Below are 12,500 nucleotides of genomic sequence, written 5' to 3'. Positions count from 1 at the left end.
ATAAAACTCTTTTTCCATCAGAATTGTAAGATATGGATGCATAAGAGATGCAGTGGAATCGCAGGTAGGTTAACAGATAAAGTCACTTTCATGTGTGGCAGATGTGCAAGAACAATAAGCACTAAGAGCACAAGGGACTTTGCCCAGGAGGTTCTCTTGAGGTAGTAAATAGTTTCTGTTACTTAGGTGACTAAATTAGTAACAGTGGTGGATACCCTGAAAGTATTGCTTCTCGAATAAGAACAGGATGGAAGAAGTTCATAGAGCTACTATCTCCGTTGGCAACAAAAGGACTCTCAGAGTGAAAGGTAGATTGTATGATGCTTATGTGTGAACAGCTATTCTACATGATAGTAAGACTGGAGAGGAATGAAGGTAGTATGTTCCATTGGATTTGCAACATCAGTGTGCATGACTGTGTTGAGAGAAAAGTTAGGCATAAGAGGGATTAAATGTGGCATGTGTTACGTATGAATGAAGACAGCTGTGTGAGGAAGTGCCACTCCTAACTGTAGAAGGAACCTGTGGAGGAGGTAGACCCAGGAAGACATGGGATGAGGTGGTGAAGCATGACCTTCGGACATTGGGCCTCACAGAGGCAATGACAGGAGACTGGGACCTTTGAAGATATGCTGTGATTGAGAAGACTTGGCAACTAAAGTGAGATCGCAGCCATGCATGTCTGGCCCTGTTAAGAATACCCTGGTGCATTGGGCAAAGTTATATGTTTGAGAAGACCTGTTGAGTCAAGTAAAAACAATATTGTAGCTGAGGCCGGTGTCCCTGGCTGGTGACATGTAAAAAGCACCAACCAAACATGGCCAATGCTAGTACCCCCAGACTGGCTCCTATGTAAGTGGCACGTAAAAAGCACCATCTGAATGTGGTTGATGCCAGGTCCACCTGACTGGCTCCTGTACCAGTGGTACGTAAAAAGCACCAACCGATCATGACTGATGCCAGTACCCACTGACCAGCTCCTATGCCAGTGGCACATAAAAAGCACCCACTACATTCTTGGAGTGGTTGGCATTAGGAAGGGCATCCAGCTGTAGAAACATCACCATATCAGATTGGAGCCTGGTGCAGCCACTGGCTCTCCAGACCTCAGTCAAACCATCCAACTCATGTCAGCATGAAAAATGGACATTAAATGATGATGATTATGATGCTTATATGTATGTGTGTGTCTGTGTATTAGGGTGTTTGGAAAGTAATTGTGTTTTACCAGAAAGGATATAAAAATAATGTTAAGTACGTTTATCTAAATAGTTTTAATCAAGAATGTAATCACCATTGTTTTCAACGACTGCAGTCTAATGGGAAAGTAACTTTCTTATGCTATATTCAAAGAAACCTATTTCTTTTCCCGAAAACTGTTTTCAACTTTCTCTCTGTTTCTGAATGTTTTGCAGTGTATAAAATGTTCTAGTTATCAGAACAGGTAGAAATCCAGAGGTGCTAAGTGAGGTGAGTATGGACGATGTGGAAGAATTTCCCATCCTAACGATCTTATTATGTCTTGGGTTTGTTTTGAAGAGTTTATCAAAGCGGTTTACCAAAGCTGACCACATTCAACATAATTTTACAGTTATATGATCAAGTATATTATAACCTCCATACATTGGGGATATGCCCCTGGCATCTGCCACTATTTACCTCTCTCTTCCTTACTCTACCATCCCATCTATGCTCTGTTTCTATACTTTGCAAGTATACCCTGGCACTTCGCTACCATCTCTCTCCTGCTCTCTCTTGCACTCTTGCTGTAAGTGAATAGTTCTGCAGGTAAAAAAGTTATGTCAATAGATCCATTCTTAAGATAGAAAAAGTTGGGTTGAAAGATATATTTTAATATGTGGTAACAACCGAAAAGAATCCATGCCAGGTTAAGAATATATACTTTAGTTAGGTATCACTATAAATTTTTGAAAATATTTAAATGTAATTTCTACTGTATTTTTTCTAGGAGAGCATCCAAAAAGACACATTTTGATACACATTTGTGAAATTTGGATGAATATTTTAGAAAATATGATAATTTAAATCATGGTCAGTGACTTGGTTGAAGTCTTGCCTAATTGGCCTAAAGGAATAATTAGTCATATTTATGATATAATATCTTTGAAACTGAGGTGATAATCATCTTCAAATTACACAAATTAATAGTGACTATGATGTAGCAGTTGTCTTTTTTTTTTCATATTCTTGGAAAGAAACTCTTTTTTTGGTAATTTTTAAAAATATTTATGTAAAGCCTATTTTGTTACAAGTCACAAACAGTCAATAGTTAAATTATAATAGTTAAATCACAATATATAATAGTTAAATCACAAACAGTCAATAGTTAAATTATAAAGCTAGGAAGAGAAATAAATAATCCTGGATAATAGATATTTCAATTAAAAATATGAAAAGTTACTGAGCAATGCAAGTACCTGAAATTAGTAAGTTAGATTAATTACATATAGTGTTTACTTATTAAATAGAGCTTGACCTAATAATAAAGAGAAGACATAGTTCAACAGTTCTTGTTTAATAAGAGTAGTGATATAATAAGGTAAATTAAATCTAGATGGGATGGAAGAATAATGGGATAAGTGTACAAATTACACAAATTAATAGTGACTATGACATAGTAGTTGTCTTTTTTTCAGATTCTTGGAAAGAAACTCTTTTTTTGGTATTTTTTTTATATTTATGTAAAGCCAATTTTGTTACAAGTCACAAACAGTCAATTTTGCAGTATTTTCAAACCTAATTAAATTCAAAAGTACAAGCCACAAGGACTTGAGTTTTGGTACATTTGTAGTAGGTAAAATTTCACTTTTATATTTCATAATGATTATGTGATCTACCCCCATCAATTTTTTTATCAAAATAAAGCAAAAAACGTTTCTCTTCATGGCTACGATTTTCAACACAATTGGAGTTATAGCACTCCAGCACATCGAATTAGGACGAGGGATACTGTTCAGCAGTCAAAAACAAACAGAAAAGAAAAACTAGGACAGACTTTGTAAATGTGTGGAAATACCAGGGTGTTTGAGAGACCTTGACATGATACATAACTGTTGGATTTTAATTAAAACTACATAAGAAAAAAGTTCACATCAAGAACCTTCAAATGATACAATTTTCCATGGAAAAAATTTGACACAAAAATGATGAAGCAAAAAGTGTGTTATTGTGTGTTAAAGCTGTGCTTGTCTCTATTGTACAGCACTCTACAGTGGCTCTCCAATGTGAGGAAAAGACAGTAAAACCAGTGTAAGGCTGGATATATACTAATCAATAGAGATGTGCTGAGGGGATGATGTATGTATTCATATAAATGCACTTTTGTATAAGGCTCTAATATACACATATTTAAGAAAGTGGGAGAGGGAGGTTCAAAGACACCAAGAGGAGGGCATATGTTAATTGTCAAACATGTAATAGCGACCACCTAACAAATGTAGCCCTTGAACATACATATTAAGATAATGTGGGGAGAGGGATGGTTCAAGGATAAGCAAGGGAAAATAGCTGTTAATTGTCAAGCTAATGATGATGGTAGTCAGTCATTAGATGGTGAAGTGAGGCATAGTAGGGTAGTAAAGTTGCTAGTATGGTGGCTATAAAAAAAATAAAGAATATCTCAAAATAAACTTTTGGTGAAAAATCTACTTGTGCTGGTGGAATGTAGAGGGTGGGATATAACATATATTCTATTACAGCAGTGCTCTGCTATATAGGTGAAATAGGTGCTATATAGGTAAAATATAGAGGTGAAAATATTCAAGTTTATAAATTTAAAAGTTTTAGTTAAAGTGCAAATAAAAATAAAAAATAAAATCAAGGAAGTTTTTTTTCTCTTATGTTCTAGTATAGTTAAATTATAAAGCTAGGAAGAGAAATAAATAATCCTGGATAATAGATACTGCAATTAAAAATATGAAAAGTTACTGAGTAATGCAAGTACCTGAAATTAGTAAGTTAGAGTAATTATATATGGTGCTTACTTATTAAATAGAGCTTGACCTAATAATCAAGAGAAGACGTAGTCCAACAGTTCTGGTTTAATAAGAGTAGTGATATAAGGTAAATTAAATCTAGATGGGATGGAGGAATAATGGGATAAGTGTACAAATGTGTTCTTAAGTGAAGTTAAAGTTATACAGAAGTCAACAGTAGCTGTTCTGTTACAGTGCGATTTGCAGGAAGACTTAAAAGTTCTACATGTGTACATGTAGAAAATATCTCATGCGGCTTGTTTAGTATATGTAAAGGAGAGTTATATTGTAGGATCTGCATTGATTTCCTTTAACAAAGCCAACAAGGGGCATTTTGTCCTTGATATGAGAGACCTGAGTTAATTATGAATCTGGTTAAACTATGAGGTATGTTCTTCATTCTCAGGTGATGTCCATGTTTAGCTAAAGGATAGTGATAGGTCAATAGATTTACTTTTTAACTGCTGAAGTATTTATTTACCAGCAGAACTAAAACACTCATGTATGGGTCTATCAATGGACTTATAAGACTTCATCTCCTTTAATCTTCGAATTACATTATACAGTTACCTCTTATCATCACTACTAGTATCCTTAACTAAAAATCTGCCTTCTACACCGTTTTACTTCAACCTCTCCAACGATGAGATACTTGGGTTATGTGACTTCATTACATATCAGTATGATCCACTTGCTCAAGTATTCCAGAAACAGCTGTAAGAGACTCTGCTTATCTACCATAACTGTTTTATATTTTATACTTTATTATGAAGTAAATGTATCTTGAATAACACCAAATGTTTTGCTTGTCTATCTTTCGTTTTTGATCTACTTATAACTGCTAAATCAGGTACCATTGCCAGCTGCCTTGGGTAGGCAATTTCAACGCTGTGTTCCCATTTGCACTTCAAGCTGGAGTTTTAGTGGTAAACTGATTTAAGCACTCAATTGTACATATCTATTAATATACATCAATAGATGTATACTACTTGCATCTCCCATGTGTGCGTGTGTGTATTTATATCACCATCATCATCATTAAGTGTCTGTTTTCAAATGCTGACATGGGTTAAGCAGTTTGACTGGAATTGTTTTGACTTAGTTTCTATTGCTGGATGCCTTTCCTAATGCCAATCACTCTGCAAAGTGTACTGGGTACTATTTAAGTGTCACTGGCACAGGTGCCTTTAATGTTTCATTGGCATGGGTGCCTTTTGCATGTCATTGGCTCTGGCCCCAACTATAGTTTCATTTAACTTGATGTGTCTTCTCAAACACAGCAAATTGTCAAAATCTCAGTCACATGTCATTGCCTCAGTGAGATTCAGCAACTGAAGATCACATTTCACCACCTCATCCCATGTCTTCCTGGGTCTACCTCTTCAAAAATGTTACCTCCACAGTTAGAGATTGGCGCTTTTTTACACAACTGTTTTTGTCCATACAAGTGCAGTCTACATCTGATGCTTCTTATACCCAGTTTTTCTCTTAAGACACCCACACTCTGTCGTACATACATACTGACATTGCACATCTAGTGGATATACTAGCTTTGTTTCTTTCAAGCCTTCGCAAATCCTCTCCAGTCACAGCCCATGTTTCACTGCCATGTAGTATGGCAGTTTGCACACAGGCATCATAAATTTGTTTTCAATCAGAGGGAGAGGCCCTTTGAAACTAAGATAGGTAGTATCTCTCCTATAGGTAGTATCTCTCCTATAGGTAGTAACTTCACCCAGCCCATTCTTATTTCAACAGCTATACTCTCAGAGCATCCTCCTCCACTGCTGATTTGGTCACCTAGGTAACAGAAGCTATCTACTACTTCTAAGTACCAACCTGGGCATTTGACAAAGTCTATTCTTTGTACATTCCTAGTGTTTAATATGCCTGCACATCTTTTCCACTTGAAGACTACTTTCTCTGTTAATCTTCCAGCAGTAATTCCTGATAAGCCAAGAGCTTTCCCTGTCTTCATATCCTTAATTGCTTTATCTACTAAGCTACAGTCAATTCACATAGCTGGCCCCTCTGTTGGGTCCACATTAGGTAGGCTCCCCTTCTCTCATGGATTTTCTACATTTTGCAACTTTCATAGTAGCATTTCCAAGCCTTTTTGCAATCCCAAACACCTTAAACCTCTGGTCCTCTCGCTACAGAACATTAGAATAATTCCTCTTTTCTGCTTCTCCTTTGGCTAAGCATATCTGATTTTCTAGCCTCCTTCCTAGCTACCTGATATAGAATGCTACCACCATTCTTCCAGTCCTTTCAGGCCTGTTTCTTCACTCTAATGGTCTTGTCTTCAACATCATTCCACCACCATCACATCACCCTTTGCACCAGCCACAGATTTGGTCTGTGACACTAAGCAATCTGTCCTGTAGGAATTTCCAGTTACCTTTTATGATACAAGCCTGTAGTTATTCCTCCTTCTCATTAAATTTCTCAATTAGGGTGCCCCTAAATCTCTGACCATTCAAAGGATCCTTAAGCTTTCAAATTCTTCTTTTCTAGATTGGTCTGCTTCTTGGAATCAGTCAAGCTTAAGTCACTAATAACTAATCTATGTTATGGGGTACATTCTTCACCAGGGAAGGTCTTTGCATTTAAGAGCAACCTTGTATCTTGTTTTCTGGTGAGAATGTAATTAATCTAGCTAATGAGGTCACTCAATTGATAGGTTATCAGGTGATTTACTGGCTTTCTGAAGTTGGTGTCACAGATCATAGGGTTAATATATATATGTATATACATACATACATATATATATATAAGAGTAGTTGAATGAATTATCTTATTATGGATAATTCGGTTAACCGATACCTAGGTAGCAAATTCACGTCAGAAAAACATGGTTGAAGCTACATGCCTAGGGCAGAGATCACGTGCTTTCATGTGGAAATTTGTGTGTTTTTTTTAAATACAAATAAATGAAAGAATGGAGTTGAACGACAAAGCCTTCGAAACATATGTCGAAAATAAAGGAATTTTGTTAATTCATCGTTCAACTTGATTCTTTCATTTATTTATATATATATATATATATATTATTTGATAATACTATTTTAACACCTCATTAGATTATATTAGAATTTTTTTTATATGTATTCTAGCTTAAGAATACCATTAGAACTGATAAAATAACATGCACTTTGGTTTGTAATTAATCTCTGTAGCGCAATGCACTTGCTAAAAACCATAATTTAAAAAAATAAATAATACTAATAATGAATAAATAAATAGGCATATTGCAAAATTACCAATGGATTTAATTTAACAATAACTAAATTTTAGGTTAAAATAAAAAATTATTTTGTGAGGAATTCAATTGTTTGAGACAGCTGGTATATTTCATTTGCAGTGTCTTAATATTCTTACAGCAAAAGACCCAAAAAAAAAAATTGTTTCTACACTTTGAGGCCAAGCTTCAGTTGAAAAAAGATTAAAACACTTTAATAGGTGTTATTTAGAGGACTAAAAATAACATAAGCAAAGTTGCCAATGTGACTGCTTCTTACAAAAATGTAGATTCAAAGAAGAGTATGATCAGTTTCAATTTCATCATCTTACATGATTGCTCAACCTGCAAGAAATAATAGCCAATGTGCCTCAGTTGACATGCTCCCATTATAAAAGTAAAGAACATACTGGATTATGCAGCCTTTGTTTGAAGAAAACAAAACTTTAAAAAATATAATTGTTATGGCTAAAATGCATTTGATCACAGACCAGCTGTATCAGAATAGTCCTTTCCCAGAGATGACAGCCAGAATCAACCCAGTAAAGCATTTTGTTTTTGTTACACTGTTTCTGCCACTTCGTTATTCTTTACCAGTTGGACAGATTACCATTTTTAAAACTGTAGTCTAGAATGTTGTTATTATTATCACCTATTGTTTTAAAAGTCTCCTTCTCTAGATAAGCAAATCTGTTGAATATAGGCATAACATGGTGACAAAACACATTTTCATTAATTTATCTCTTCACTTATCATTCTCTATTTTGGCAATATGACTCTATTCAGGTAACTATTGCTCTCTATTCACTACCAAAATTCACTTGATATTGCCTTCTCTTCATCCTGGTTACTTTCACTCCACTGTGGCTTGGCTAATCTCACCCGTTGGAACACAGAAATCCACTACTATGATTACACTGTGTAACAAATTCTTTTCTTTTCCTGTCTTTGGCCAGGGTTATTTCCTATTTACATCCATCTAGAAATCAAAAGAAATGACTACTATTCCCTTCAAATCTTGCTTTTGTGACCTGGACATCAATGTTTTCAAACTTACCTATTTTCAGACAGATTCAGCACTGAATTACCGAAGCAGAAATATTATTATAGCAAATATTCTGCCCAGTACCACAGATTTGCTTGTCAGCTGCTTGATCATAACCACTTGAACATGTCCCTTAGTGGCTGACAATATGTGCATCTCTGTTCATGAGCAGTGGTGGAAGAGCATCATAGCCATATGTTGAGAGGGATTCTTTGGGGTTTGAATAAATATAACAAAGGCTAAGTTTATTAGCTATTTTTCTTACTTTTTAGGGAATAAACAAATAACAGTCGCTACCCAAGGACAAAAATTGTGTTATACTGTTATCAGTCCTCTCATATAGCCATCGCACATTTAATCTAGTTGCTATTACCATTTCTATCAGCAATAAGTCTCTATGCCACATCCTCAATATTCTCCAGCCTTCTAACTCTTCACACTAATGGTATGTTCAATGATTACAGTACTGCCTCTTCACATTTATGTTAATTATCATACTATTTCTCTAAATATAGTTTGAATATAATCAATTTTTCTCCCACTTTTTAACCTTTTAACATAACAATAACAAATCATTATCTTCCTTGAGTTCAACATAAGAGAATCTGAAGATAACAAAAACGGAAGTGTGTAAATTTTCCAGTGTGTGAAATATTTTTTTTGCCATACACCAAAGACCACTGATATTGAGGACACATTAACACACAATAAACCAGAGACACTGCACAAGGCGATACTCACAGATCTACCTGTATGCTGGTAAATTTTTATAAAATTAGAGGAATTGAGATGCCTATGACCTTTGCAGGTGTCCCAAGACAAGTGAGGTTTATGCAGCCCATGCTCAGCCAGATAAGCCAGATAACCAGAAAATTTACACAATCTGTTTTTTTCCGCTCATAACTTTCAGGAAAATGGATATCTTTTAAGGAAATTTTGCAGAAATACCTTTCAAACAGCATAGATTACGATTATAAAGAAATTTGTAGGGAAAATGTTTTATGAAGGGGTGGGGAGAGGACTCAGAAAATATGGTTAATATAAAGTTTGAGACTCGTTAACGAAAACAAAAAAATACCAACCTGCAAGGTGTTAAAACCTGTAGAAAACAAATATGAAAAAAAACAAAATCTGTGCAAACACACATGGGGTGGTGAGAAGAGATCTTTCGGAAAATTCCCAAAATCCGATTTTTCCCTCATATATTGATGAAATTTTATAGAAATACCATTCAAGTAGCATAAATTACGATTATAAAGACATTTCTGGGGAAATTTTTTCTGAAGCGGTGGGGAGAGAACTGTCTGAAAATTTACCCAATCTGTTTTTTTCCGCTCATAACTTTCAGGAAAATGGATATCTTTTAATGAAATTTTATAGAAATACCTTTCAAACAGCATAGATTACAATTATAAAGAAATTTGTAGGGAAAATGTTTTCTGAAGGGGTGAGGAGAGGACTCAGAAAGTTCACATGATCTGTTTTTTTCCTCTCATAACTTTCTGAATCTAGTTTTGCACCTGGTCATCAAAATGTTTCTTTTTTTTGCCGGATTCCTATTTTTTTGATGACGGAGATTCCAAATATGTAAAAACCATGTTTTCAAAATTTTTAATCCCATCCCCCACCCTGCAAATTTTTAATCTTTAACTTTTTATTAAAATTCTTTTTTTCAATTTACATGGAAAAATACGGAGGTTAAGAATATGGAGGAAAGAAAACATTTTAATTTCAGATTTTTTATGAAAAACTCCAAAATTGATTACCCACCCCCCTTGCCACCTCATACCGCTGTCTAAAAGTGAAAATAAATGGCTGTTTTGTCCATTTCCACACGTGTAGATTTATAGTGAAACAGCAAAAAGATCACGGTATGTGAAGCCCTCACCACAAAACTCGATAAGCTAAAAATAACAGCTAAATGTCTGGAGAATTTTTGTGTTTGTGCGTGCGTGCAACAATTTCTACAGCTTATCCGAATGAACAGAGAAAGAAGTACACAGAAATATATTTTACATACCTGTCATATATGTCAGTTTTGTTTTTCACTTTAAAGGTAAACAATTCTGATAAAAGCAACTACCTTGGTGTCAATTCATTGGAGTAATCCCCCCAAAATACTACAAGTGTAGTCACTGGCTCAGCCCCTATGTTTGTGTTCTTCCTTCCAAAATAATAAAAACTTTAACATAATAGGCACAGGTATGGCTGTGTGGTAAGAAGCTTGCTTCTCAATCACATGGTTTCGGGTTCAGTCCCACTGTGTGGTACTTTGGGCAAGTATCTTCCACTATATCCTCGGGCCAACCAAAGCCTCGTGAGTTGATATGGTAGACAGAAACTAAAAGAAGCCCATCGTATATATGTATATATATAATATATATATATATATATATATATATATATATATATATATATATATATATATATGCACACCCCGCACCTCCACCATCTACTTCCTTCCCAAGATCCATAAACCCTCTAATCCTGGCCGTCCCATAGTCTCTGCCTGTAATTGCCCCACTGAACTCATCTCCCTATACCTCGACCGCATCCTGTCCCCCTTAGTCACAGCCCTCCCATCCCACATACACAACACCAACCACGCCCTCCGTCTCTTCAATTCCTTTTCCTTCCCTTCCAGCCCCTCACACCTCCTCTTCACATTAGATGTAAAATCCCTGTACACAGTGATTCCCCACAATGACGGTCTCCTAGCCCTCCAACACTTCCTCGACTGTCGTCCCGACCCCACCCCTAGCACCCCCACCCTTCTCCGTTTGGCCGAGCTCGTCCTCACCCTCAATTGCTTCACGTTCGCCGGGGAAACGTACCAACAGGTGTCCGGGGTCGCGATGGGAACTAGGATGGGCCCCAATTTCGCCAATCTCTTTCTTGGCTACATTGAGGCCCAAGTGTTCTCCCAGTTTTCTGGGCCGACCCCCGAACTATACGGTCGCTATATCGACGACTGCATAGGTGCCACCTCCCTTTCCCGTGAACTTCTCTGCCAATTCATCTCTTTCCTTTCCAACTTTCACCCCTCTCTTCAATTCACCTCCACCATCTCCAACACCTCTGTCAACTTCCTTGACATCTCTCTCCGCATCGATCACCCCTCCAACTCTCTCACCACCACCGCCTTCTTTAAACCTACGGATTCCCACCTCTATCTCAACTTCTCTTCCTCCCACCCCTTCCGCACCAAACGAGCCATCCCCTACTCCCAGTTCCTCCGCCTCCGACGTTTGTGCAGCCGCGACCAGGATTTCGAGACCCAATCTCAATACCTGGCCCGCATGTTCAGACTCCGAGGTTACCCACCCATACTCCTCTCTGATGCCCTCACCCACGCCCGTCGCATCGACCGCACCACCGCCCTGTCTCCTTCCCCCCGCCCACCCCCAACCGCACCCCCTTCCCCCTCCTTTTCCACCCCTCTACCCTACCCCTTCGTCGCAAGATACTACGTGCCTTCCGTCGCCTCCAGCTTGATCCCACCACCCGCCCCATTTTCCCTAACCCACCCCTGTCCTCCTTCAAACGAGCCCGCAATCTGCGTGACCTCCTGGTCCACAGCACCCTCTCTCCTTCCCCCTCAGCCCCACACGGATCATTCCCTTGCTCTAGATCCCGCTGCAACACTTGCCCCTTCATCACCAACACCACCGCTGTCACCGGCTCCAACCAGCATACTGTACGCATTAGGCACTCTTTTACATGCACCTCGTCTGGCCTTATTTACTGCATTAAATGCAACCTATGCGGGATGCTGTACGTAGGACAGACGGGACGGCGGTTGTCCGACCGATTCACAGAACATTTGAGGGACGTTCGCCTACACTCTTTTTCTCCCGTCGCATGCCACTTCCGCTCGGCCAGCCATTCCCTAGATGACATCTCAGTGTTTGGTCTCGCCCCCCGCAATGGTCGCCCACTTTCCAGGCTCCACTTGGAGCAACGCTACATCTTCACCCTACACGGACTTAACACAGCCCCCTCCTCTTGAGGTCCTCTTCTTCTTCTTTTTTTGTTTCCCGGATACACCACCCACACACACACACCTACCTACCTCCCACACGCCTGTTCACACACACACATACGTAGACACATCTACGTACATACATTCACACATTTAATCACACACACTTATAGACATACATGCACACACTAACATACAAACCAACATGCACATACACACACACACACATACATACAC

The 12,500-nt window shown here is 37.8% G+C and overlaps 1 protein-coding gene across 2 annotated transcripts in view; it reads right to left on the bottom strand.

The window, feature by feature from the left end:
• LOC115216346 (phytanoyl-CoA dioxygenase, peroxisomal) overlaps positions 1 to 12,500 on the bottom strand; it is a 66,560-nt gene that overhangs the window by 28,361 nt on the left and 25,699 nt on the right. The window contains exon 1 of one of the 2 annotated variants that reach the window (XM_036505284.1): positions 9,364 to 9,498. The exons of the other annotated variant lie outside the window; for it this stretch is intronic. Within the exon in view, the coding sequence (XP_036361177.1) occupies positions 9,364 to 9,483 (120 nt within the window). The 5' untranslated portion in view covers positions 9,484 to 9,498. Of the gene's footprint in view, positions 1 to 9,363; positions 9,499 to 12,500 lie in introns of those variants that run through there. 2 annotated transcript variants of the gene reach the window in all.

The sequence above is a fragment of the Octopus sinensis genome, linkage group LG1 (genome assembly GCF_006345805.1).
Source record: "Octopus sinensis linkage group LG1, ASM634580v1, whole genome shotgun sequence".
NCBI classification, from domain to species: domain Eukaryota; kingdom Metazoa; phylum Mollusca; class Cephalopoda; order Octopoda; family Octopodidae; genus Octopus; species Octopus sinensis.
Note: the sequence above shows the minus strand (reverse complement) of the source record. Positions and strands in the feature narration are given on the sequence as shown.